At 40.7% G+C, this 27,881-nt stretch overlaps 1 protein-coding gene across 2 annotated transcripts; it reads left to right on the forward strand.

The window, feature by feature from the left end:
* The first annotated feature begins 508 nt into the window (after positions 1 to 508).
* On the forward strand, positions 509 to 27,839 carry cep55l (centrosomal protein 55 like). 2 transcript variants are annotated; one of them, XM_069900549.1, is made up of 9 exons: positions 509 to 800; positions 5,161 to 5,439; positions 9,550 to 9,588; positions 15,050 to 15,103; positions 19,210 to 19,336; positions 20,204 to 20,520; positions 21,829 to 21,900; positions 24,493 to 24,618; positions 25,240 to 27,839. In XM_069900549.1, exons 1-9 carry the CDS (start codon positions 630 to 632, stop codon positions 25,429 to 25,431), a joined length of 1,377 nt encoding a protein of 458 aa, XP_069756650.1. In that variant the 5' UTR covers positions 509 to 629; the 3' UTR covers positions 25,432 to 27,839. The 2 variants fall into 2 exon arrangements, with proteins under 2 accessions (XP_069756650.1, XP_069756651.1); XM_069900550.1 differs by lacking the exon at positions 9,550 to 9,588.
* Positions 27,840 to 27,881: the final 42 nt, after the last annotated feature.

The following is a 27,881-nucleotide window of genomic DNA, read 5'->3' on the forward strand; positions in this document are numbered from 1 at the left end:
CCCCCCCTCCCCCCCCCTCCCCCTCTCCCCCCCCTCCCCCTCCCCCCTCTCCCTCTCCCCCTCCCCCCTCTCCCCCTCCCCCTCCCCCCCTCTCCCCCTCCCTCCTCCCCTCTCCCCCTCCCTCCTCCCCTCTCCCCCTCCCTCCTCCCCTCCCCTCTCCCCCTCCCCTCCTCCCCTCTCCCCCTCCCCTCCCCCCTCTCCCCTCCCCCCCTCCCTCCCCCCTCCCCTCCCCACTCCCCCCCTCCCCTCCCAGTGATGCCACTTCATGGCTGGAATCCTGAAGCAGCCCTCAGACTTGCTGGAGAACCTCAGCAGGCCAGGCCGCATCCACGCGATTGCAAAAACCGCAAAGGCAAACACGCCGGATATCCGGCGACCTCCGACCGTGCCCTCCTTCGGAATGGCCCCCAGTGGTCAATCTGCGTTTCGAACGAGGAGCCTTACTCACTGATTTACCTCTTCATCCGTCCCGCCTCGAAGCGCTCATGCGCATGCGCCCGCCCACCCATGTCCCAGGATGCACCGGGGTCGGAAGCCGCGGGGAATTTGAATTGGGACAGTGACCCTCGGGGCGGCGAGCGGTTAGCGGGCTCGGAGTCTCCCCCCCTCGCCCCCACCTTGTCCGGGCAATGACCTCCAAGAACATAACGAGTAGCCGATTCGGCCTGGGGAAAGCCGGCCTGTCCAAAGCGGAGAGCGACGCGGAGAAGCTCCGGAAGGAGAACGGGTGGCTGAAGAGGTCGCTGGAGGAGCTGAGCAAAGGCCGGTCGTGGGAGAGGGAGAGGAACAGGCTGCTCGAGGTGGGTTGGCAGCCGCTCCGGCTCCACAGCCGGGTCCGTCCTATCGCCCGGCAGCCTGCAGGCTGGCGTCCTTCAACCTGGCTTGCCGCCATCGGGGCAGCTGGAATTAAAGCTGGAAGCGCTCAGTGCGACAGGCAGGGTAGAAAGGGAGACGCCGTGAGAGATCGTCCCAAGGAGAGGGGTGGGTGGACTAAAGTTTTCTCGCCTGCTCTCCGCTAAATCCCCACTTTGGAGAACTTTTTTTTTAGTTCCCTCTGTAATGTCGGAAACAAGATTGTGGAAGTTGTTAGCCTGAAACAACGCAGCAACTCTGGGGAAACGATTAATGGCTCAGGTCGATTGCTTTAATTGATGAAGATCCGTGATAGGAGAATTAAGAGGCTGTACTGACAATAACTATACCAGCAGTGCGAGTATAAGATCGCTTTAATAAACTAATGTGTACATTAAGAGGTCTTGTCTCTTTCCAAGTGTACATATTAGTTTATTAAATTGTACTGACAATAACCACACCAGCAGTGCGAGTATAAGACAGCTTTAATCAACGAATATGTACACTAAGAGGTCTTGTCTCTCTGCAAGACCTCTTAGTGTACATATTAGTTTATTAAATTGTACTGACAACAACCACACCAGCAGTGCGAGTATAAGACTGCTTTAATAAACTAATGTGTACATTAAGAGGTCTTGTCTCTTTCCAAGTGTACATATTAGTTTATTAAATTGTACTGACAATAACCACACCAGCAGTGCGAGTATAAGACAGCTTTAATAAACGAATATGTACACTAAGAGGTCTTGTCTCTCTGCAAGATAAAGCTGGAAGGCTACACTGTAGCTCTGAACTGCTTGATATACAAGGTCACCGGGATGACCCCTGATGACCTAGTGGTATAATTACATATCACCACAGAGGTAATATGGCCAAAAAAAAACCTCATTTTAAGTCGTAAAAGTCAGAAGGCAGACATGTTTGAGTCTTTCAGCAGCAAATTGGCTGAAACAAAAATGGACTTGCATGGAGTAAATGAGTAAATGATGATGGAGTAGTGTGGGTTTTGGAAACCGCCTCATTAGACAAGATGCAAGTTGTGAGAACACGAAAGTGCAGAAGTTGGGGAAAGAGAGCACACGAGTGTTCACACTTTTTAAAAAAAAACTATTCAAGCTGTCCATTTAAAAGACTTCACAGAGATCTGAAAATTCAACATTTTAGTGGGGACTACAGATTATACTTTCGTCCTTTCTTCTGTACTGTACATGCTCAATTGCTCAATCAATATTCAGCCAGTTATTTTATCTTGCGGATATGGACATCATTGGCAGGTCCAATGTTAATTGTTCATCCATAATTTTCCTTAAAAAGGCTGATGTGTACCAAAAGCTGTTGTTTAAGGATTTCAAGAAACAGAACTAGTGAAGAAGGATACATGTTGTCAAGTCAGACGGTTATATAACTTGCAGAGGAACTTAAGTAGTTGTGTTTCTGATACCTTTTGGATTTGGAAAGTCTTTCAGGGTAGCCTAGTTAAGTAGTTACAGTGCATTGTCTCAAACAGTCATCCTCAACCTTTTTCAAGATGCATACCAATACAGGTCTCACTCACTACTGAAATGAAAAAGTCAAGGGGTATGGGTGGAGACATGATTGTTGAGATAATTTGGAATCCTTGTCTCCAATGAGATAATTTGGAATGGACGAAATTAACAATGGTCAGAAAAAATATAATTGTAATGTTAACCAAGAATGATAACCGTTAAAATAAGAGAAACATCGGAAGAGCAAAAAACACGTTATGAAAATAAAAAAGAACAGTGATTTTACTTGTTACGACAATTGTGCTGGTACTGACAGTGTTGCCAAGCCACATCTTTCACACCAATATGACGAGTGTATTTTTTCAAACCAACTTTTTAATTATTTCCCCAAATATTCCTACTCCCCACTAAAATATTCTTAAGCCCCACACTCCACCAGAATATTCTCATGCCCCACCTTGAGAATCCATGGAATAGATGGATCAAGATGGTTATAATTTTTACATTTAAATTTTAATGATTTAATGTTTGAAGAAACCCATGCCATGTAATTACACCCAATTAACCTATCAGCCCCATATGTTTTGGAAAGTGCAAGAAAATCGGAGCACCTGGAGAAATCCACACATACCACACAAACTTCTTACAGATAGCACTGGATTAGAGTCCAGTTCCCTGGCATAGCACTAATTTGAGGACCATACTTCTGAAGATGTTGTTTCTTTGAGATGTTAAACTGAGTTCCTGTCTTTCATCCTCAGAGGTGACAGCAGAGTACACAAAAGAGCAGTACTGTATCTCGTAACCTGTTGAGTTTCTCCAGCACTTTTGTATAATTCACTAGATCCCAGCATCTAAGATTTTTTGTTCACCTGGAGATGACTGCTGAGTTTTTTTCTGTTGTGGTCAAGGGATTTCTTGTGAATGGTATTGGTAGTCCTTCGAATAGAAGAAGAGACAAACTGAGATGAATTGCACAACAGAAACCTGTGCATGAGCAGCCGTTGCACAGGGCCAATCCCATTCTCTCGGCAGAAGAGACCTTGATCCAGTGACTCAAACAACCGTTAGGACTGGTGACCTCTCTTGGTGCAGTGGATGACCAGGATGTCTAAGTATCTTGCCATTCTTTTAGCACTCTGCTAGGCCTACCTTCTTGACAATTGGACCATTAATCGGTCTTCAGCTCAATACGCCAGGGCCAGACTTCATACGCTGGGCTAGACACATCCCCTACCTCAATGAGGATTTAAGGCCTGTTGGGTATCCTTACCTGGTTTAGCCATCTGCCAAGACAGTTTACCAAGGTGTGGCTGCTGTGCGTGCGACAACTACTTGGAGCCACAGGTGAGAGCTGAGTGCCAGGTGGATGAGCTGCCCGAAAAGGGCATGGCAGGCTCTCCTGCGCAAGAGGACTACCCCTCCTGAGACACCCCAATGTGAATGGTAGCGTTGTGTAAAATGTGTTCATTTTGTGAATCAATAAGTTGGGCCAACTTGATATCTTTAAGTTCAAAGGAGAATACAGACAACCCCACATTGTGGGGGTGGGGGGGTGGAATCTATGTGTTTGTAGTAGAGTTCGAATCACTATTTTAATTTCATAAACCTGCATCATCTGTGTGTGCCTCCAAAAGCCAGTTAAAGAAAATGTAATGACTTTTTTGTGAACACAAGTTTGGTGAGCATGTTTCATTGTCTATTGCAGATTTTTTTGGGTGTGATTTGTGAATCTGGTATCAGCAAATTTCTGTAATCCAAACAACAGTAATGCAGTTACAGTAATAATTGGTTTGCAATGGTGAAACATTTGTGATTTTTGAAATTTAATTTATTATAGACGAATGCATGAACCTTTGTCATTTGTCCAGTGTAGAGTTCATGCTTGCCTTCACCATTGCTTTTAAGCAGGCAATAGTTTTCATAATTTATGTGGGTGTTTTATTGAAATATGCCTGGGTATTTAAAAAATCTAAAATATTACATTGTTTTTGTACTTTTTTTGTTTGCTTCAGCTGTTCAGTGCTTCACAGAACACCGGAGAGCATTCTTAAAATTTATTTGTTGGCTCAGTCTCAAGAGAAAAACTTCCTTGGACTAAAACAACTTGAGCTGTTTTTGATTTTTGTGCATATCTTTGTTCCATTTCCACACCCCCATCCTCAGTTTCAAAAAAAAAACTGAACCGTGCACCCCCCATTATCATTGGATTGGCCACAAATTTGTATGAGTGCTTGGAAAGCCATTTGCAGTAATCTAAAAGTGTGGCATGGTTAGTGTAGTAGGTAGCTTAATGTTATTCCAGTGCCAGCGACCTGGGTTCAAATCTGGTGCTGTCTGTGAAGGGTTTTTATGCTCTCCCCTTGTTTGCATGGGTTTCCTCCGGGTACTCCAATTTCCTCCCACCCTTCAAAAACGTACAGGAATAGTAGGTGTATTTGGGGGGCATGGGGTTGTGGACCAGTAAAGCCGGTTACCATGCTGAAAGTCTAAAAGATAAATTCTGAAAAATTGCCCATTATTTTCAATTGGGGGAGGAAATAGTGCTTTCCCACCCACCTCAAGCAGACTTTTTTGTTCCAAACATTTAAAGCTGAAAGGTTGAATAAAAAATATCCTAAAGATCTTCCAATTATATTAGCTTTCACTTTCAGTCCCAATAATTTTGCTGTTTTCTTGCTTCAAAGCTATACTGGCTTCTCTCCTTGGAGAAAAGTTTCAATAAACAATCCATTTTGATAAAACTTGGTGAAATGTATTGGATATTTCTAAACATGAAATTTCCAAGGCTGTGTTAACCCAGTATTTTCTTTGTATCCAGAAAATTCTTGCCCTTGAAACTACAAAACAGAAGCAGATCCATGAACTTGAACAGAAAGATAAGCAGATTCTGTCAATAAAAGATCAACTATCAACATCTGATGTCGATGATGTGACCTCCCTACGGAACCAGCTTGCAGAAAAAAGTAAAGATGCCAAAAGAAGGGAGCAACTCTACAAGTCCTTGAGCGAGGAAACTGAAAAACTGAAAAACGAATTGTCTGCAATCACTCTAAAATGTAAAGAACTAGAAAACAGTGTCCCAACACTTCAAACCTCGGTAAAATAGTTTATCAACTTAATATTTTACTTAAATTTGTGGATGTATCTAAAATTTAACTCTACATTTCTGCCAGTAACATTTCTTGGGTGTAGAATGATAAACTGTCCTCATTGTATGCAGAATAGTGTCCTATACAAAAATGCTGGAGAAACTCTCATGCTGTGTTGTTTATGTACTAAATATAAAAATACATAACCAATGTTTTGGGCCTGAGCCCTTCATTAAGATCCCTGAATAAAATGGTGGTGGGGGGGCGGGAGGGAGAAGAGGGCATAGAGTGGAGTGTAGGGCCACAGGCAAGAAGTCATGAGTGGATTGGGGTGGGGGGGGGCTCAAGAGAAAAAAGTTGGTGATAGGGGAATGGAAGAAGTGGGGGGGGGGATCAAGTTGGGGAAGAGGCTAGAGGGGAGTTGCAGGGAGATGAGGGTCAGCGATGGGAAGAAAGGGGAGCTTGGTGGGGAACTGGGGAGGAGATGAGAGGGTCTGAGGGCTTGGAGAGACAAGAAAGAGGGATCAAAAGAGTAAATGGATGGTGAGTAGGGAGAGGTATGAGGGGTTTTCTATCTGGCTTTCCTTGGATTCACTCTCATGAAGGCACATCATCTTCTGACACTGGCAGTAATGGATCATCTGAAGATATGGGTGGAACTGTATTTCTTCCTTGTTCTCATGGTCAATTCAGGCATAAAGTTCATAGAGGAGTGAAGCTTTGTTATCTCTGATTGCACCAGATTTGGTTTTGTAGCAGGTATATCTCCAGGTACCGGAATGTTTTCCTTTTTTTTAAACCAATTATGCTAACACACATGATTAAAGTCTGCCTTGATGTTGAGGGCTGTCATTTATCTTTGGACATGAGGACCAAGGCTTTGATGAGTTCTGCTGCTGAGGGCTTGTTCCTATCCTAGCTGGGTTCTGTGGGTAGGATATTATGAGTCACTTATTAGCGCTGTTTATGATTCAGAGGAGACTGTGTAGGCAGTAATTAACAGGATTAGATTTGTCCTGAGTGTAAAGAAAGCAGATAAACAGCATTATACATGGGTGGGGTGGGGGAAAATAGATGTCAGAGTTGTAACTTCCTGGAACAGCTTGGCTGGAGATGCTGCTGAGTTATTTTATGCTTCTTATCTACTTCCTTAGGGACCTTCCTCCTGCCATTCACACCTCCCCCTTACCATTTCATTCAAGCACCTGCCCACATTTTGTTCATACCTTGATGAAGGGCTCGAGTCCAAAATGTTGGTTATATATCTTTATCTTTGCTATATAAAGCACATTTTGACCTGCTGAGTTTCTCCAGCATTGTTTTTACTTGAAAGAGGTCACGGTAATTAGTGATTGTGGAGTCATTGTTTTTGGAATCGATAGATTTAGGCGTGGCCCCAGAGGGCTGAAAAATCACAAATGTCACCCCACTCCAAGAAAGGAGTGAGGCAGCAGAAAGAAAATTATGGGCCAATTAGCCTGACATCAGTGGTTGAGAAGACATTGGAGTTGATTGTAAAGGATGAGGTTATGTTGAAAAGGGGTCAAAGGAGGTTCACAAGGATGATTCTTGGAAGGGTTATCACATGAGGAAAATTTGACACCTCTTGGCCTGCATTCTGGAATTTAGGAGAATGAGGGAGGGTCTCATTGAAACATTTTGAATGTTTCTGTTCTAAGCAGGTGTCCTTCAATTCTGAAGTTATGCTCCCTTCTCCAAGTCTCTCCCATCATGGGAAACAATCTTTAGACATTTATCCCATCCATGCCTTTCCTTTCCCATGATGGGAGAGACTTGGAGAAGGGGGCATAACTTCAGAATTGAAGGACACCTGCTTAGAACAGAGGTGTATGGGAATTATTTCACCCAGAGGGTGGTGAATCTGTGGAATTTGTTGCCAGATCATTAGATGTTATTCAAGACAGAGATTAATAGGTTCTTGATGAGACAAGCCATTGAAGGTTATGGGGAGAGGCTGGGCAGTGAGGCTGAGTGGGGAAAATGGATCAACTCATGATTAAATAGTGAAGCAAACTCAATGGGTTAAATAGCCTGTTTCTACTATGTCTTATGGGCTTGTATATCACAGATAAATTGATGAGGACGTTAAGTGAGTTCATCCATTCTTCAAATCCATTGTCTTTCAGGACTCAGTTGGCTCTTTTTGTGGTGACTCTTGGTGATATTATTTAAAACCTCTAGATTATGTTCTGTGCCCTTTGCTATTTTCCGTTCTTTCATTTGTTGCTCAACGTGGAAGATCACTTTCATCTAATGAGGGAAGATGCTGTAGGTTAATCAGGACGATGTTTCTGTTTGACAATGCCATGAAACTTGTCCTATTGAATAGACAAACAAACAGTGGGTTAATGATGGAAGAGCAATATTGTAGGAAATCTGCAGAAGTGTGGACAATCGTAACGTGGAATGGAATAATAACAGTAAATAAGAGAATATTGGTGAAGGAATTACTGGTAATTGCTCTTGTGTTCATTATTGTTTTATACCCAGCAAGTCATTCTGAGCAATGATCCTTTGGACAGAGTCCCATGTGGGTATGATGAGTAAAGGGAAGGCCACACAAAGCTAATTTCAGATTTTTTTTTGTCTGAATTTAGAGCTTTAAAATATTGAAAGTCTTTTGTAAGACTGATAATTGGAATACTCAAAGTACACTATAAGCTTGCAGACTACAGCAAGTGCAGAAAGATCTGAGAAAGATAATGAGTTTAAAAAAAACCCCACAAAATTAGTTGAACAGTAAAATCTGCAGAAGCTGTGATTGTAGTGAAATAAACTAAATTGGGCTATGGTTTTGTGAAAGGAAAATAAGGTATTTGATTAAGTATAAAAATATCAATGAGAGTACTGTATCACCAAAGTAATGGCTCTTATGGAGGAAGACATCAAGGAATATTGTATTTTGATTTCACTGGAAAAGTGGATGCTCTCAATTTTGCAATAAAGAGCCAATAATTAAGCTGGATAGGATAAAAATATTATTCATAGATATTTAAAAGGATAACAGTCCATAAGTTGCCAAGAACGGTCAATCAAGCAAAGATGTTCGATAAAGATTGAAATAAGAGTGGAAATCGGTCTCTAGCCTCATTCTTTAAATCAACTTTGTATATGAGGCTGTGCCAATTGACAGAAATAATGAATCTTTTGTTGACCATACAGGACAAAACTAATCATGATTTAGAAAAGTATGGATTACCAAGATGGTGGCGCTGGCTCATATACAGTAATGAGTGTTGCCACTGGTGTGGACCCAAGAACAGCAAGGGCAAGCAGAAGTGGTTTTCCATGGTTTTCTTGCCTGTAGAATGGACCCCCTGCCAAGAAAGAAAAGCCTTGAAGAGGAGCCTACAGGGTAGGAAAGCAGAGTGACAGATAAGTGAGTGACTCAGTGAACAAAGGCCACACTCCAGACTGCTTGACAACCAGCTTGTGGGAACCAGGTATTGGGGCCAGATTCATGATGGCGAGCTGGCACTAACAGCTGCAAGGATTTGGAACCGGGCCAAGGAAGACGGTTTGCATGCCTTGACACAAGTTTGCTGCTGGATTGGACAAGAGGCCGTGCAGCTACAGAGGTTACAGGGGTACATGAAGCAGCAGCATGAGAGGGTCTATGGACACGAGGTTTCTTAAGAGGCACTTGCTTCTCTTTCTTGTCTTATTAGCAGTGCTGTATTGATGATACATCTGTATGTCTTTACAATGCAAACAAAGGAAAAGCTTTGTGTAATTTTGTGTATGTAATAATAAAGGGAATCCTAATAGAGTAATGGGCATTGCATTTAATTTGTGTTTCATAATGAAGTAATGGACTGTTGATTCAAAAGGCATTTTACAAAAGGCTTGAGAAATAGATTTCATTTACTATTCTGAACAGCTTTCTCTATTTGACCTGCTTTCATCAAGAATTTGTGAATGCAGCCCTATCTCTGTTCTTGCAACACTTAAAAATAACCCAATTAACTTGCCTTTCCAAATTCTATCGTTCAACTGTGTGTCTGCCTATTTCACTTGGGTTTTGTAAGGTCCTTGGAATCTGATACAAATTTCTTCCTTGTATGGTACATGTTGTCATATTTATTTCCTTGTTACAGGAGGCTATTCAGCTCACTGAGACTGCACCATTTCTCAAAGTAATTCTATTTATCCATTTATTTCCATGTAACCTGTTTTGCATGCCTAACAGCATTCTCCAAAAATAGCCAGCATGTCTTTGGGATTTAGGAAGAAACTAGAACACCTGGGGAAACCATATGTGTGGCACCTGAAGCCATGTTCTTGAATTTTATACTTTGAAATGATGCCCTGCATCCTATGTAGCCAAATAATAATCCATTGTTTATTAAAAAAAAAGCCATGATCCTATATTAATCTCAGGAGGGTGCAGCATATCTTCCCATTCTGAAAAATTAGTTGAACACCAGCTATCTCTGCTTTCTGTTAGTTCAATTTTGTACACGTACTGTCACTGTCTCTAATTGCATGGGATTCAATTATTGTAGCAAGCTGATTGTCGGTTACCTTTTTGAAGTTTGTATCTGTTACGTCATTTACCTTGTTTGACCCTCTGTATTTGTGTCATAAAATAACTTTGCTTAAAATTGTCAAATATGATGTGTGAGATGTTGCCTTCAGCAGAGTGAATCCAAGGAAAGCTAGATGGAGTACCCAGCCAAGTACTAAAAACTTGTGCTGGCCAATGTATTCACGTATAGCTCATCCAACATCTCATTCCGGAAGGATATAGCACACCTGTTTCAAACAGATGCAATTGTACCGGGGCCTTAGAACAGTGTGGTAATCTACCTAAATAATTACTGACCAGTGGCACTCGTATCCACAGCGATGAAGTGTTTTGTGAGGTCAGTATTGAAACATCATGCCCAGTCTTGAGAGTGGTGACATGGATCTATTCCAATCTGTCTACTGCAGCAAAGGGTCTACAGTACATGCCATCTCATTGGCTGTACACAAAGCCCTGGAGCCCCTGGATAACAGACATATACATCAGGATGTCCTTTATTGTCTACAGTTTGGCATTCAACACCATAATCCACTCAAAACTAATCAGTTAACCAAGACCTGGGCCTAAATACCCCACTGTGTAATTGGGTCCTGGATTTCCACACCCTCAGACCCCAAACAGTGCGATTTGGCTCGAACATATCCTGCACAATCTCCATCAGCACTAGAGCATCACTGGGTTACATTGTTAGACCCCTGCTCCACTCCCTTTAAACCTATGACTGTTTGGCTTCATATGACAGCATCATTTACAAATTTGGATAAAAAGAGGTGATAAGTCAACATAACGGCCTTTTATAGTGAAAATTAGCAATCTGTAAAGACAAGTTTCCTCTGCCTTTAAGATGCTCCACTTGCCTGCATAAAAGTCCAAAGGTGGATTGGCTGGTCCAACTAGCTCCGGATTCCCTGCACCAAGTCGCTCCACCTCCTATGTTAAAGGATTACTGCTGAAAATGGCTCTAAACAGGAAGATAAGATGATTGTTGTCGCGATGACAGCCCTGTCGCCCCACTGTGCTGTCACAGAGTGGCTGGCGGAGCTTTCAAGCTGCACTCACTCACTCAAGCCGCTCACCCGCTCTCTTGGGCCTCACCACTCCTGACAGGGCTGTCAAGATGGATTGTTGTGGTGCTGCTAGTTGGCAGATGGGGCAAGAGAATGGGGGTCTGGAAGAGAGAGGGAGGTGTGGGGAATGGAGGAGGAAGAAAGCAGGGTGGTGGGGCTAAGGCAGCAGGGCGAGGGGGCTGTCACAGGTGGCCGCTGCTATGCTACATATCGTGCTCTCCTTTTGCCCTGGGAAGCCAGCATGCTCCTCTGGGCAACGTAAAAGGACTGTGCGATCTGCCTTTTCTGTCCTCTGCATAAAAGGCAAATTTGCTTTTTTTTAAAACATGAGCAGTTGATAATGTGGCTTTTGTGCACAAAAAACCAATTTACAGGAGGGGGATTGAAAATTTGGCTGAAGGGTGAATTAACAATAATCTCTTATTCAAAATCAAGGAGCTAAATGTAGACCAGTGGTTCTCAACCTTTTTCTTTCCACTCACATATCACTTTAAGTAATCCCTATGATTAGTAATGGATTGCTTAAGGTAGTTTGTGAGTGGGAAGGGAAGTTTGAGAATCACTACGCTAGACCGAATTGTTACTGAAATATTTTGCTTGAGAAAAATTGTCATTGGCCCATTTCCTTTGGAGTGATGAAACCGTGCACATAACGAGTCAGTGAGGTACAATTAAAACAGTGGTTTTCAAACGTTTTATTTCCACCCCCATACCATCTTAAGCCAGAGGTGTACTATCCAGTGATCATTGGGGGAATCAGAGATGGAGAGGGTAAGAAAATTTAAATTCCTGGGAGACACTATCTTGGAGGACTTTGTAATGTCATTGTGAAAAAGCACACCAGGATCTCTACTTCCTCTGGACTTTGAGGAGGTTTGATATGACTTTGGAAACCTTGGCAAACTTGCAGATACGTAGTTAAAAGTGTGCTGACGGCTGCATCATGCCCTCTGAGCAAAAAGCCCTACAAAAAGTAATGTACACAGCACAGTACATCACAGGCAAAACCTTCCCATCATTGAGAAAATCTACATGGAATGCTTTTGCTTCCCTGGAGAGCAGCCAAGCACTACCTTGGACATGCCTTGTTCTCGTGGCTGCCTTCAGGAAAGAGGTAGGGGAGTTCCAAGTCTCATGCCACCAGGTTCAGGAACAGCTACTACTCCTCCACAATCAGACTCCTAAACAAAAAAACTCAATCAGAGACTCATTCAAGGATTCTTTTCACATTTTTTTTCTGTATTCAGTCAGTTTGTTTCTTTGTTCGTATTTTTCTCTCTTGTATACATATTTTTCTTGTGTACAGTTTACAGTTACTGATAAATAGAAATTTTGGACTGGCTAGCAGAAATAAAAAATCTCAGGGTTGTAGGTGATGTCATATATGTACCAACAATAAATTTTAACTTAACTTTATTTGCAGTTGTAGCAGAAATCAGCCTTGTTTTTAAAGGGCCATTTGAGGTTTTCTCCTTGGATGACCATTATTTCTAAAAAGCTTCCCACACCACACATCAGGCTGATTTTTGTTTTTTGTCCACTGCAAGTAAACAATGAAGAAACACAACATGCCCATAATAAAAGAAAGTGAGGCTTGACAAACAGGCTGGTGAGTTTATTGAACAGGATTAACGTTAAACACTGGAATAGTGCACTCAGTAGCTGATTAAAAAATACAGATCCAGAGACTGACCTGCTCTTGGCTAAAACTAACGAACTCTCAATCTCGTGACTCCCCTGAACAATTTAGTACTCTAGATAGAATTCTAATGTAGCTTTGAAAAGCAAACTAAGGGTTGAGTCTCATGTGGTCTCTGGGTCAATAGATTACTTGGCTTATCTGGTTGATGTATTTTTTTTTATACAGAAATTGTCATGTTTTGGCAAAAATTGTATTGGATTCTTGGTGACACAAATTAGTGCCTCTGGCAAGAAATATGATTTTTAGGAAACTAATGTCTCTTCCCAATATTTTTTTGTTATTTTCATGACTTTTCACATTAACTTTCAAGCCTTGCAATTAATACTACGAGTACTTTTCTAGTGATGAAATTCTCTCACCCAGAAAAATAGTGTAGAACCTCAACCTCTCAGTCTCTGATTAATTGTTAATTTTTTAAAATTAATGACAGAACCAGATGTTTTTATTTTGATATTATTCAATCTCTCTTTTACTTCCTTCATTCTCTCTTGTTTCTGCCCTGATTTGACATTAAATTCATCCACTTTGTTTTTAATCCTTCTTTTGGTCTTTATTTGGATTTTTAAAAATTCTTGGGGCAACAATAGCAAATACCAGAGGATATCTGTTGAGTGAAGGAAAGTTTAGGGGAGATGTCAGAGGAAAGTTTTCATTTACACTAGAGAGTGGTGGGTGATGGAATGCGTTGCTGGGAATGGTGGTGTAGGCTGGTACAATAGGGACATTCAAATGCCTTTTGGATAGACACATAGATGTGAGGAAAAAGAGAGGGTTATGGGCATGAGGGAGGATAAAATTAGATTGTTCTGGCGAAGGTTTACATAGGTCAGCACAATGTTGCGGGTTGAAGGACCAGTACTGTGCTGTAATGTTTTATGTTCTAAATTTTTATTAATATCCAAGATTTAATGTGTCTTAGATTTTGTACTTTAAATGAATGGGGGGGGGAGGTAGGGAGGGTGGGAGAAAATGACACTGTATATCTTTGAAAAGGAAAATGTATGTATCTTGGTCAGTGTGGTTTATGGTGTGAAAAATAAAAAATTTAAAAAAAAATATCCAAGATTCAATTTATTGTCATGTGGTAAAGTAGTGTCATATTACATGAAATTGCTTTTGCTTGCTGTAAGGCAGACAGATTTGCCATCAGCAGAAATTGCCTGAAGTGCATCTTACAGTCAGAAAAAGAGAAGCAAAAGAGAGTCCTCCCCCCCCCCTCCCCCACACACCCCCAGAGTCACCAAGTGTCTGTAGATTCCCGTCCAGCTCTTCTGCAGCCACACAGGGTTTAGTCCAAATCATTGCCAACCCGAGCTCCAGGTCCAAACCTCTGATATGATCAGGAAACCTTCAACTCCTTCAGCATTCTCTCGCATCTGGGTTCTGTTACCTGGTACCCCTTCAGCCAGTTTTGAGCCAGTCTCCAGCAGTCCACAGCTCGGCACAAGTCCCCTGACAGCAGTTGCCAGCAACCTGCTGCATCCGTGGGTCTTTCAGCCACAGATACTCCTCACTGGTCCGCTGCAGTGGTCACTGTCCTGTGGGTCATCTCCTCTGCTTCTCCGACGAAGGGGGGTGTAACCTGTCTGTTTTCTGGTGCCCTGTGCCAGTCCTCTGCTTCCCTGGAGTCTGCAGCTTTTTGTGGATGCTGCCATCTTAGGCACAGACCCTGTGGTCATGGAATTTTAAATAAAACTACCGTCAGCTCCTTTAAAGGGCCATTCAAAGCCTGTCTGGAGCTGATGACAGGAGTGCTATATCTCCGCTCCTTGCTCTCTGTGGGTCCGGACCAGCAGCTCCGGCAAGGCCACAACATTAGACAAGCTCTTAAAGCAATATGCAAGCAGTTCTACACAGACCTCACAATATTTTGTATATGTCACCAAGTTCATTTCCCGAAAAGGCACAAATCAGGAATTTAGTCACTGGTCATTTCTGAACCACGTGCAGTCCAGTATTTGAGTACAGATTTGGACTAGATTGTCTGTTAAATCAGTGTCTGATTAGACTCCCTATATGCCATTATTATCTAGAGCAAGAGCTATGGTAACTTCTGCCCAAGCTTGAGATTTTTTTTCCCCAGTAAATTCTACCTGGTAGACTTTTGACTGTTTCCAATATTTTGTATAATTTCCATTTTCAGGATTAGTTACTTAAAATTAGCTGGCAGATACGCGAGGGGGTAAAAACCAACTTGATTGTTAATTTTAAAACATGCTGGCTGATTTTATGAAATTTCTGCTGCCCTTTTATTTTTGTGGCCCTAACATTGTATCTTAATTTTTTTTTGTGTATTCAAGAGCCAAACTGCATCATCACATGAACTTGGAACTGTTCAAACTCAACTGAAGGATGTAAGTACAAAACCAAAACATTATAGATGCTGGAAGTCTGAGGGTTTAAAAAATAAATGCTTGAAATATATCCCTGAAATATTCAGGTCAGGCAGGTATTGGTGAAAAGCAAAACAAATTGCAAATCTACGACATTTCAGTTCTGAAGAAAGGTCACCAACTTGAAATTCTTCTTTCCGCACAAAGAAATGATAAAAAAAATATGTATATCAAGTATATATAGAGGGATACAATTTATATTTTATATTTGTATATACCATTGTACTTGAGAGATGGTTAAATAATCCCTTTAGACCAGAGATGAGAAGTTTCTTCAACCAGAGGCATCTGTAGAATTCACTGTCACGTGCGGCTGTGAAGACCGTGTCACTTAAAGCAGAAATTGATAGGTTCTTGATGGAAAAAAGAAGAAACTTGGGAGACCGACTCGCACAGGATGCGGGTTGCTGGTGACTTGCAATCGAAGAACTCGCACTAGGCTGTGGGTTTCTCGTGGGAACCAGGTATTGAAACTGGGATTTGAAAGGGTGCTGAGGGCAAGAAGGGCTCCCAATGGTATCGAATGTTTGGATCTGGAGCTCAGGTTGCTGATGGATTGAACTGTGAGGCTGAGGGCGCCCTCGAGGAGAATCTGCGGATACTCAGTGTCTCTGAAGGGACACTCATCTTCTCCTATTGTTAGGGATGCTGGGCAACCTTTTGACTGCCTTGCATCAGACAAAAGTTGAAGTGTATAATGTACAATAAAATCCCCATTATCTACCACCTACTGGGATTGCATGTGGGATAGGCAAATTTTCTGGTTGACTTGAGACTACTCTTAAATGCCTAAATAATTCTGGCTATCCATCCCTTAGGGTGATGGTGGTTCCTTTCAGTCAGTTTGTGGGGTTTGATATGAGGATACCCCCCCCCCCCCAACCTGCTCAGAAAAGAACAGCATGTGCATGTATGGATTTAGGTGAGAAGGGGTTTCACAGGTCCAGACCCACCCTCTCGACATCCCCTCCCAGATCCAGCAGCATGGTGAGGTCCAAGACGGCTGGGGGAAGTTCTGTTGCAGTAAATGGCCAGAGTATGCTTTGATGCAAGGGATGCCCTTTCCATGCTTCACGGCACGTGTCTGCTAGATGGCTGTTGACCCTACAAGACGGTTCGTCCACCTTTTGATAAGTCTGGTTTTCATCCTGCAGGCTGCCTACACCCTCTGCACCAGGCAAACCTGGTGGGGGAGCCAGTTTAGTCACCAACCACCTGACCATGTGACTGGGTTACATTGGACAGAGCCTAACTAATACACTTGCATTAAGAAGACACCCTTTAAAAGACCAAAGACAGTGTAAAATAAGTTGAAAGAAATCAGTATTGTAGTCTTTAATTACGTAAAGTTCACTTTAACCGAGTAATCCTGTAATTTACAAGACTTGAATTTAAATTCAAACCCTAGCCATTAGTGCTGTAACAGCATTGCACTAGCTCTTCTTTTTTCTTCTTATTTTTCTTTGGCTTGGCTTCGCGGAGGAAGATTTATGGAGGGGTATATCCACGCCTGCTGCAGGCTCATTGGTGACTGACAAGTCCGATGCGGGACAGGCAGGCACGGTTGCAGTGGTTGCAAGGGTAAATTGGTTGGTTGGGGTTGGGTGTTGGGTTTTTCCTCCTTTGTCTTTTGTCAGTGAGGTGGGCTCTGCGGTCTTCTTCAAAGGAGGTTGCTGCCCGCCGAATTGTGAGGCGCCAAGATGCACAGTTGGAACAGCATTGCACTAGCTACCATCATAATTAATCCCCTTCCACAAGTTTACAGAAAAGCATAACCTTTTATCCAGAATTCTGAAAACCGGCAACCTCCAAAAACCAGCACTTTTTTCGATAGATGACATCTGCTCAGCAAAGACGGAGTTTGGCACCAAACATGACATAGCGTGACCCTAGCTGAACTCCTGTGTAACCCGTCATGTTCCATTATTTTATAAGCACCTCCGAATCACCTATACTGATGCCTGTCCAGTGTCGCAGCGCTTTCACTTGGCCCAGCGGTGGAGGCTGAATGGTCGTTGACACTCTCCATAATCCCCACACAGCTGAAACCGCTGTACCAGCGCCAGTGCAGAGGAACCGAGAATGGGGCCATTCATGTGGCATTGGTACAGCAGGGGTTGGGGTAAAAGGGAGAGACGGCCGTGCGACTTGAGCGGGCAAGTGCTCCGCATTTGGAGTCCTGGTCAGGCCCTCGGCGCAACCCGGCTCCCCTCCACGCCAGTGTCCCGATCAGGCCCTCGGCGCAACCCAGCTCCCCTCCATGGAAATGACATCAGAAGAGTGAGCAGCATTGCTAGTTCAGCAGGGCAAACCTGCACGTGTCCAGGCAAGTCTCAGTGCTCCCTGCAGGGTCCATCCCTCCAGTCTTATTTATCTGAAAGCCTATATATCTATTTATTTATGGTTGTTTGAGTTTCCGGTTGATTGATTTCCAGATAAATGGGGGTTTTACTATATATAACATGCTCTACTTGGAATTAGAACAGTTCTTAAATTCTCCACTAGATGGCACAAAAGGTTTCAAATTTTTGAAAAGAACTACAGTATCTTTTCAAGTTATTTGGTATGATGAAGGAAAACTCTTCAGTATTAATGACTTTTCTCGGAACTCTTGCCAAGATGTCATTAAAAGATACTCAAATTGCCTTTTAATTGCAAAGTATTTTCACCATGGTTTGTTTGCTTACATTATCTTTCTTCTTTCTTCTTTGGCTTGGCTTCGCGGACGAAGATTTATGGAGGGGGTAAAAAGTCCACGTCAGCTGCAGGCTCGTTTGTGGCTGACCAGTCCGATGCGGGACAGGCAGACACGATTGCAGCGGTTGCAAGGGAAAATTGGTTGGTTGGGGTTGGGTGTTGGGTTTTTCCTCCTTTGCCTTTTGTCAGTGAGGTGGGCTCTGCGGTCTTCTTCAAAGGAGGCTGCTGCCCGCCAAACTGTGAGGCGCCAAGATGCACGGTTTGAGGCGTTATCAGCCCACTGGCGGTGGTCAATGTGGCAGGCACCAAGAGATTTCTTTAGGCAGTCCTTGTACCTTTTCTTTGGTGCACCTCTGTCACGGTGGCCAGTGGAGAGCTCGCCATATAATACGATCTTGGGAAGGCGATGGTCCTCCATTCTGGAGACGTGACCCATCCAGCGCAGCTGGATCTTCAGCAGCGTGGACTCGATGCTGTCGACCTCTGCCATCTCGAGTACCTCGACGTTAGGGGTGTGAGCGCTCCAATGGATGTTGAGGATGGAGCGGAGACAACGCTGGTGGAAGCGTTCTAGGAGCCGTAGGTGGTGCCGGTAAAGGACCCATGATTCGGAGCCGAACAGGAGTGTGGGTATGACAACGGCTCTGTATATGCTTATCTTTGTGAGGTTTTTCAGTTGGTTGTTTTTCCAGACTCTTTTGTGTAGTCTTCCAAAGGCGCTATTTGCCTTGGCGAGTCTGTTGTCTATCTCATTGTCGATCCTTGCATCTGATGAAATGGTGCAGCCGAGATAGGTAAACTGGTTGACCGTTTTGAGTTTTGTGTGCCCGATGGAGATTAAACAGATATACCCCTGTTTTTCTTTGGGAAGCAAGCTATTGTATATTGGTCTTTCTCCACATTTTCATAATATTTTTTCAATTGTGAGCTTGGAGGCTTTACTACTTCTACTTGTCTGAGGTAAATGGGAGAATTTGCACATACTTATGAAATCAAGTCAGCACATAACTCCACTATATATTAAAACCTTCCTCTGCTTGTTGCAAATATTTATTGATCACTTGACCATTTTTTCTATGGTGTAGCAGGGTAGTAGTTAAGACAGCAAATAGAGAAAAAAATCTTGATCATGCATAATCGGTTGGTTGGCTTCCTCAAAAGAAACCTTGATGCTTTGTTGCCTTGAATCTTGACTTTTTAATGCTGACCATAAGATTTTAAAGCAAACAAAATATTACATTTTCTTAATTTACAGACATTGTATAAATCAAATGACATTTGTGTGTGCATAGTTTTTTAATATAGCTTTATTAAATGCACAAGTTACTTGACGATGTATGGCATAAAAAAATCTCTGGTTTTCCGTATAGGCTCTTGAGAAAAACCAGCAATGGCTTGTTTATGACCAACAACGGGAGGCCTACGTCAAGGGATTGCTGGCCCGGATATTTGAGCTGGAGCAGGAAACTAGAAAACATTGTGATATCAGTGGAGCAAGTATGGAGCAATATCATTCTTGAGCTTTTATTTTTTTTAAAAAATGTACATAAGTGCCACAATACAGTTTCTTCAAAGCATCGTTGTAGTGTGCATGCAAAGTAGAGCACTGTCTGTCAATTTTTATGTGTGAAGTTCTTAATTTGCCAATCAGGCAAATCTATTAATGGGCCTTAAAATTGGAAGCATGTATTTTTCATATTTCATGCAACAGTTTGTTTTTTTACTTGAATTGTTACCTGCAACATCTTGATCTTAAAAAGAGCACAGGTAGCACACAACTTTCTGTGAATAATTTAAAAAGCCATTACATTCTGACTGGAAAAATCATTGAATCTTCTTATCTATTTTAGGCCTCTAAATTGCTTAATTTGTATTCTAGGCCTGTTATTTACTGCAAAATATCACTTGATTTATTTGTCTAATACTGGATCTATTGTACAAAAAAAAGGACTTTAAAATGCTTTGCTTGCAATACCTTTCTCTTTCTGGTTCTCATGAGCTTTCACTAGAATCTTTAAAATTTGTTTTGTACTGTTCTTGACAGTAAAAGAATCCTTTGTTTTCAGGAAGAGTTTTTGAATGCATTATATTTCATGAATAAGTTGATTAAGTTTTTATTAGATCAATCTTTCTAACTGTTTCAGTCAAAAGTTTGAGTACAGATTTGTCTTGTTTACCATACTTGCTATCCAAATATACTTTAATCTTTAAATGTGTATTCTCAAATATTCAACTGATTATTTAATATACAAGTAAACATCTAGCTGTGTTGGATTCTTTTGTTCTGTGGAAAGATTTTGGTTTTGCACCTTTTATTTTGTCATGTTCCTCTTGACTTAAAATACATTTCAATGAATCATACAGATCAATTCTCAGAAGATAAGCAAGACCAAAACAGTCAGCTTCTTTTATCTGCTCAAAAAGATAGTGAACTACAACGCGAGATTGCAGAGGGACTGAAGTTGGAGCTTTCTGATATGAGAAGGCGTTATGAAGAAAAGAGCTTGGAAGTCAAGGCCATGGGTATCAAATTTCAGGCAGAACAAAGTTGCAACAGATGGAAGGCTGATGAAGATAGAAAAGCCTCAGCTGAAAAGATGCAGAAACTTCAAATGGAATTGGAGACCACTAAAGCCCAATATGAAGATGAAACAAAAAGATCAGCAGATCTTTTGTATCAGGTCAAAGTTTACTTGTGCTCAATGATAACTTTTTGTTCTGCAATTGTACCAGTGAAACACAATTTAGTGTAATTTATCATAAGTTGTGAATGCACAGCATAAAATTATATGTGCTGTAAAGATAAGCTGAGAATACAAGCCATGGCACTAGATATTCGTAAATTTATCACGTTGTGTCTATTTGAATCCTAAAAGAATAATTTCCTTCTGTCCAACTTTCAGTGTTTCTAGTACACTTTAAGATTTTTCTGCCAATTTGATTTCTTTATGCTAGTTTTCTCAAATATTGTTGCACGTTTAATTCATAGACATTGATGGCTTTTGTGGATTATCAATCGTATAAAACTTAAGATCTCAAAGGAATGGGCATTCAATATTCTAACTGGATGCCATCTCACCAAGGTTCCCATCTCACCAAGGTTCCCAATTCCTTCTCTGTGCAAAAGTGTATTCTATTGAGTGGCTTATTGTTAGTTTATTGGTACTGGTGTTTGAATCTTGAATCTTTCACATGTTACATTAGGATGTTATGGAACTGGACTCATGAAATTGGAAGAATCAATGTGAAAATCAGAAGGGCTGAAAGCTGTTGAAATGCACTGAAAATTTACTGGTAGAAATTAGGCAAACATTTAGTTTTGTGAATATTTTGATTGCTACTGAAACATCTTTGTTAAATTTCATCTTTAATGTAGACTAACACATTCAATTGATTTATTAGAACTTCATGCACTGGAACCTATTTGGAATGCTGGTACAGTATATTGCTTCATATCTAAGTGCAGATTTACAATTGCTTTAAGAGATGGGTTAGATCAATGTATGTGAGGTTGAAAGACTACTACATTGGATGGATAATCCATTGATAAGTGGTACAGGTGATCAGAAGTAGACGGAGGCTAAGTAATCCTTCACAGCTAAATATATTTTTTAAAACCCAACTGTTTCGTCTGAGCTGGAGTTTCCTCAAAGTTAAAACTATTAATGTACTTCCTAATTATTGGTTTATTGGCTACTCTCGATGTACAAACTTCATCCATGTGCTATAAAAATTGAAAATTTAGTCTGCTAATTTAAGGTATTTTCACTCTCTTGGGTTACGTCAGGGTGGCCAAACTTTTAATTTTTAATTTAGATGACAGCATGGAAACAGGCCATTTCAGCCCATGAGTACATAGTAGGTTGATTGGGCGGAAATGGCCCGTTAACGTGCTGCATGTCCTCCTGATGATCTGATGTGTTTGAAAATTATTTTAACCTGCCTTATTTAATTAGTCATAAAAACAATTGTTTTTACTATTTGTGTAGATCCGGCTCCTTCAAAAGTCCTCCATAAACCAGCAAGAAGAACAATCAAGAAATCGAATAATGGAACAACAGGTATTGTTATGAACAATGTATTTTAAAAAATAAATTAGATGTACACTAAGTTTAATTCATAGAAAGCATTTACAAATTCTTCATTTAATGTTGTCTGTTATGGCCAAGGAATGAAAGTTTATGGGATTGTAGACAAATGGATTTTGGGATGGCTATGCTAAACACTTCATTTATAAAGTCACGTGGCTCCAGAAATGTGCATTCCTGGGATATCGATCTGTTCTTCTCATTGGATTGGAGTTGATACACTGACTTGATTGCATTGGTTATAGATGGGTTATGCAGGGTCATGAGATTACAGATCATGGATGAAATACTGTTATGTTGCTGTTGAACCATAGTGTCTCATGTTGTGAATCTTTTTTTTATCCAAGTTAAGTTTATTGTCACCTGATTGCACAAGTACAACTGGACAAAACTGTGTTCTCTAGTCCTTGTTACAAACATGCAGGAATACAACCAGACATAACATACATACAGACAAACAGCACACATGCAGGACAAGTATTCATCAATACAAATAAATAAATAGTTTCATGAATATGACACTCTCAGATAGTGTGAGCATGTCCTTTGGTCGTTCAGCATTCTCACTCCCCATAGGAAGAAGCTGTTCCTCAGCCTGGTGGTGTTGGCTCTGATACTCCTGTATCCCCGACAGGAGTAGCTGAAAGATGTTGGGTGTGGGGTGGAAGGAGTCCTCAAAGATTTCAATTCATGAGAACTCCATGAGGCTGTCCATAATGTAAAAACATACTTCCTTGGTCTTTTGTGATGGATTTTTGGACATTTTATAAAATGGCAGTGCTGCCACTGGTGTGGACCTGGGACTGTGGAGACACAGCATTGCTCAGAAAGGTTTAACTGCCCGGTCCTAATGCCAGTGGCTCCATACAAACTTTAAGTGGCCTGATAGAGGAGCCATCAGTGTTTTTTAAACTAAAATCCAGCAGCTACTGGTCTGTGCCCAAGATGGTAGAGCCTCTGCCTGGCAGGTGCCTCTCCAGAGCAGGGATCCAAAAACATTAAGATCCTTTCCACAACCCCCCCTCCACCCCAATTAAGAAGCAGAGGATGCTACAGAACAGTGAGCACCTCAGTGGGGGTCAGCAGCTGAGGGACCCACATGGGCTCCTGGAGTCTGGTTCATGGGATCCAAGTATCTGGAATGGGTTTCAAGAGGGTGCTGAGGGTAAGAAGGGCTACTGAAGGGCCTTGGGCATTGAAGGCTCACTGATTATGTCAGAGGTTTGGATCTGGGGCTTAGATTGTTGATGGATTGAACAGGTGAATGGACATTCAGTGACTCTGAAGGGATTCTCCTTTACTTCCATTTCTCTCATACTGTGAGGGGTGCCAGGTGACACTAATGGCGACTGCCTTATGGCAGGCAGAAGGCAAGTTAGTGTAATATTGCATGATAATGACAATAAAAGAATCTTGAATCTAAATCCAGAGGTTGTTAATTGTTTAAAATATATTGTGAAAGGAATCCCACTGACTAGTTTGTATATTTAACCATTCTGTGATTGGATTAAAAATGGGTATTATTTTAACTGCTTTTAATAACTGCTTTACTGTGTGCCTCTCTGATAATGCAACTTTCCTCCTTGGATCCTATTGGGTGGGATCCTGGGTGTCTGGACCATAGTCTACGTTGACCATGCTGAGAATCCCATATATCATAGCTTTTTAAATTTAAATGTATAAATTTTAAACATACAGCATGGTAACAGACCCTTTTTCCCCACAATGCTGGTAAGTTTTGGAATGGTGGGAGAAAATCAGAGAACCCAGAGGAAACCCATGTAGACATGGGAGAATGTACAAACCCCTTGCAGAGAGCGCTGGATTCGAACCCTGGTCAGTGGTGCTGTAATGGTGATACACTAACCATGCTGTGCTTGTTCAATCCACCATCTGTTATTGGGTTATGGGTGTTCTGTTGGACCTATGTCCTTTTCCCTTGAGGACTGGTGGAATCTATGATACAGAAATGTGTTATATTTGCAGTTAATTAACTCCTCAATCTCTTGGTCATTCTCATCAGTCCAGACCTGGTTCTTAATAGAGAAGCCAAGAATATTTTCACAGATGCTCGTTATGGTAGACTGTATAGAAGACAACATTTTATGGACTCTTCAATGTTCTTGGCTGAAAGTTGATAAGTTGTCTGGGTGGTCCTGTTATTGAGAAGTAGAAATTCTGCCTGGCCTGCAGGAAAAGGAATGTCATGTTTGTACTCTGACAATAAATCTGAACTTTTAATTTTTGAACTTTGAAATCATTGTCCAAAATGATAATTAAAACTGAATGCCGTTCTTAAGAGTAGCGTCACTAGTCTACCTTTTTTATCCCATTATTTGTCCTGTGATCTCCCGTAGTGGCTGATTTGAAGATGCCCTTGTTCCTCCATATGTATTCCATTTAGTGGCTTGTCTACAGCACAAGATTAACATTTGTTAGTTTAAACTGGTTTAATTGGTTAGCTTCTATTTTGCAATAGTGAACAAAACAATCAGCATTTACCATGAAGCTAAATTTTGCAAATAATTTTCAACTGTGAAGTTACTTTTGAATTTTATTTTATAGATGCTGAACATTTCTTCAGACTTTGAAAATGAGAAACTTGAACGTCAAAATCTGCAGCATCAATTAAGCAAAGTTTTGAAAGAATTGCGTAAGGCACGAGAGCAAATTGCAAGGCTTGAGAATACTGTAAGTATCCAGATAATTTACTAGCTTAGTATCCTTTGTAAAGTATGCTTCCATTTTTCCATACAAGATGTTGATGTGATTTCCTGCATAATGATGACTGAACTCGGCAGCATAATGAACACTAATGAACAGCATAACGACACTAATAGGCTTAATTAACATTGCTGAGATATGTTAACTGACATTTTGGCGGGGGCAATGAGAATAGTCAATATAACAAAAAAAGCTCAATTGTAAAATGGGTATAGGAATACCTCACTGACAAAAGGCAAAGGAGGAAAAACCCAACACCCAACCCCAACCAACCAATTTTCCCCTGCAACCGCTGCAATCGTGTCTGCCTGTCCCGCATCGGACTTGTCAGCCACAAACGAGCTTGCAGCTGACGTGGACTTTTTACCCCCTCCATAAATCTTCGTCCGCGAAGCCAAGCCAAAGAAGAAGATAGGAATACAGTACTCCATACAGTACGATAGCAGCAGCCTTCAAAAAACATTTTCTGGCCTCTGACGATTGAGATCAAATGAATTACTGAAAAAAAAAATCCCTTGCTGAACTCTTACTGGAATGAATTGTTTGCAATTTTTCATAAATAATTTTAAAAACACATTTTTATTTCAGAAAGCAGAAGATATCCGCATCTTGGAGCCAGTGTTGAACAGGGATAGAGGAGAAGAAGAAGAGAAATTAACTTTTCAAAAATCCAAAAATCATCTGGATGAGAGTTTCTTGGAATGTCCCAAGTGCAAAGCTCAGTACCCAACCAGTCAGCACCGTAACCTGCTGGAGCATATTGATTATTGCAATTACTAAGATCTGTCAAGTTTGTTTTTCCTCTTCCTTTTCCAGTTGCATTTTTAAAGTTTGCGATTTTTAAAGATATGGCCCCAGGGAATAATTAATTAGGAAATTAGATGGCCTTGGTCATTAGAATACATGCGAACAATGGTTGGGATTGTTTACAATTTTGTTCATGGACATTATTTCTTCAAATGGCGTTGATCTTTTTTTCCAAGTACATCCTTTTAAATATTCTGTATTAATCAAGTGGGAAATAATACTCTTATATCATGCCAAAAAAAATTCACCTGAACATTAAAAAAAAATTAGAATATTTGGAGTCTCGAACATCAAGCTTTGCTGCATTATCTTGCAATTGCTCTAAGGCTTCAGTGTAATCTTGAACTGCAGTCAGTTCTGTAGATAAAGCAAACTGAGAAGATAGAGTTAAATTAGGGCAAAGGGCTGTTCTGTTATGGACAGAATTCTGCTATGTTGATTAAGCACTCCAAATCTTGCAGTCATTTGTTAATGTTTCTCAGCAGGGCAAAGGAATTTTAAATTTGTTTTTTTCCCTCCCTCTGATTTGCACATGAAAGCAAAACTGTGAAATAATTCACAATACAGTACTTGCATTTAGTTCGTTTGCTGAAGATCTAGTTTTATGCATTGTTTTTCTACTTGGGAATATAGCGTTTTGAGAAGTTAAATGTATTTTACTGATTTTAATAGTTTATCGTAACTTGAAGTTGTAAGTCTTTTCCTCTGTAACCTCGTTTAACATGTACACCTATAAACATATACTTTTCGTCGTGTTGACATGCCTTCACAGTTCCATTCTTAGAACTCCTGGGAAGCCATAAAAGCCTTTATTGCTTGATGACCTGCTTCTGAACCTGATTATGGCATGTTTATATTGTATTAATTGGTTGTTTTAAAATAAGCATAAATTTTTTTTAAAAATTAGTTTTTTTAAGCCATTTATAGTGATCTAATTGATCATGGTGTTCAATGATCTAAAATTAACTGACATTTGGATGCAAACAACTTTCTCGCAACCTTTGATTAACCTTTTTGTTCAGTTAGCTTTGCCAGAGATTACTGAATTTGGTGATTTCAAAGAACTAGTATTGCAGGAAGCACTGATGGGGAAAATTTACTGAAGCAGTTTTCCAGTTACAGCAAAATATTGAGATACATTACTGAATATATGCTACTGTTAAATATTATTTTAGAATATTTTGTTTAAAGATCTTTCCTTTTTAGAATGTTTATTTAAATGCTCCTTTTGAATTAAGATATAAGCATACCATCTTTTGGGTAAAGGACTTGTGGAAAATGAATGATTATAGGTTGCTCTTTCCATATTTATTTTTCACACCGAATGGTTCTGTTAAGAGGTGCATTATTTTAATATATGAAAGCTTCATAATTTGAATCTGTTTTGCACTTTTCTTTAAGCGTAAAAGGTGCAAAGGGGGCGGACTATTTCAAGTTCAGCCTCTATGTATATGCTGTAGGGCCAGAGCAGGAACCATGACAGTTTCCTTCCAGGTTGTTGTAATTTTGCCATTATTTTTGGATGGTTTTAATTCAAGTTTTATGAACCATCCATTTGCAGCTTGGGTAACAGAATATTAACCAGTTCCTGAAGTTAATCTTGAGCCAGTTACAACAGATGGCATGATGTTGTTCTCTTGCACAATATTGTTGAGAGGCATCTGGTCTGGAATGTCGTTCCAGAAAAGAACTGGGATAATAAACGTGGAGGGTGGGGGAATTTTCAGTGTGGTTTGTAATTTTCTAATGCACTGTAACAACCCACTTCATTCTTCCCCAAATAAATTTTAATGTTTCTTAAAGCTTCACCTCTCAAGATCAGTTGTATATGAATATAGTAAATTAGTTTGAATTTGTGGTTTATAGTTTGAATACTAACATTTTAGCTCAAACCAATAACCTCAAGAAGTTGAATATTTTTATAAAACTTAAATTATTTAGGTGAAGTCAGAATGGGTTGTATAGAGTTTTATTTTTCATATTTTAAACATTGTCCATTTTTATAATTATATAAACAGAGTGATTAAAAATATTGCATTGTTTGGTTTCTTTTTGCTGAAGTAATCTCTTTATTTGCAAACAAAATATTTAGTCATTTTAAGGTAACTTGAAATAAGTGATTTTATCTCAATTTATTTCCTTATCAATGAAGCATGTCAAGAGCAGTTTGCCGTTCATTTTCTGCTCAGTTGAAAATGGTATATATGTTGTAAAAGATTTGGTGTCAAATAACTTGCATTTGTTCAGCCAATTGTAGAGTCAGCTTTTTTGCAACATTAGTGATGGAACAACTTGAAGTGATAGGGAGAATCTAGTCTGGCTAACTTCAATAATGCCTAATATGCCTCAAAAGAGGTGATTAAAAATATTTACTTGCTGAAGAGAGTTGTTTCATATCTTTGTTTCTGCTTTATGTCAAACGG

This window comes from Narcine bancroftii, chromosome 10 (assembly GCF_036971445.1).
Source record: "Narcine bancroftii isolate sNarBan1 chromosome 10, sNarBan1.hap1, whole genome shotgun sequence".
Classification (NCBI taxonomy): Eukaryota; Metazoa; Chordata; class Chondrichthyes; order Torpediniformes; family Narcinidae; genus Narcine; species Narcine bancroftii.

Excerpts from the sequence above, each read along its gene's own strand:
- cep55l (XM_069900549.1), top strand. The coding sequence starts at position 630 with ATGACCTCCAAGAACATAACGAGTAGCCGATTCGGCCTGGGGAAAGCC. Across the intron at positions 801-5,160 it reads AGAGGAACAGGCTGCTCGAG|AAAATTCTTGCCCTTGAAAC; the intron begins GTGGGTTGGCAG and ends CTTTGTATCCAG. Across the intron at positions 24,619-25,239 it reads TTGCAAGGCTTGAGAATACT|AAAGCAGAAGATATCCGCAT; the intron begins GTAAGTATCCAG and ends TTTTTATTTCAG.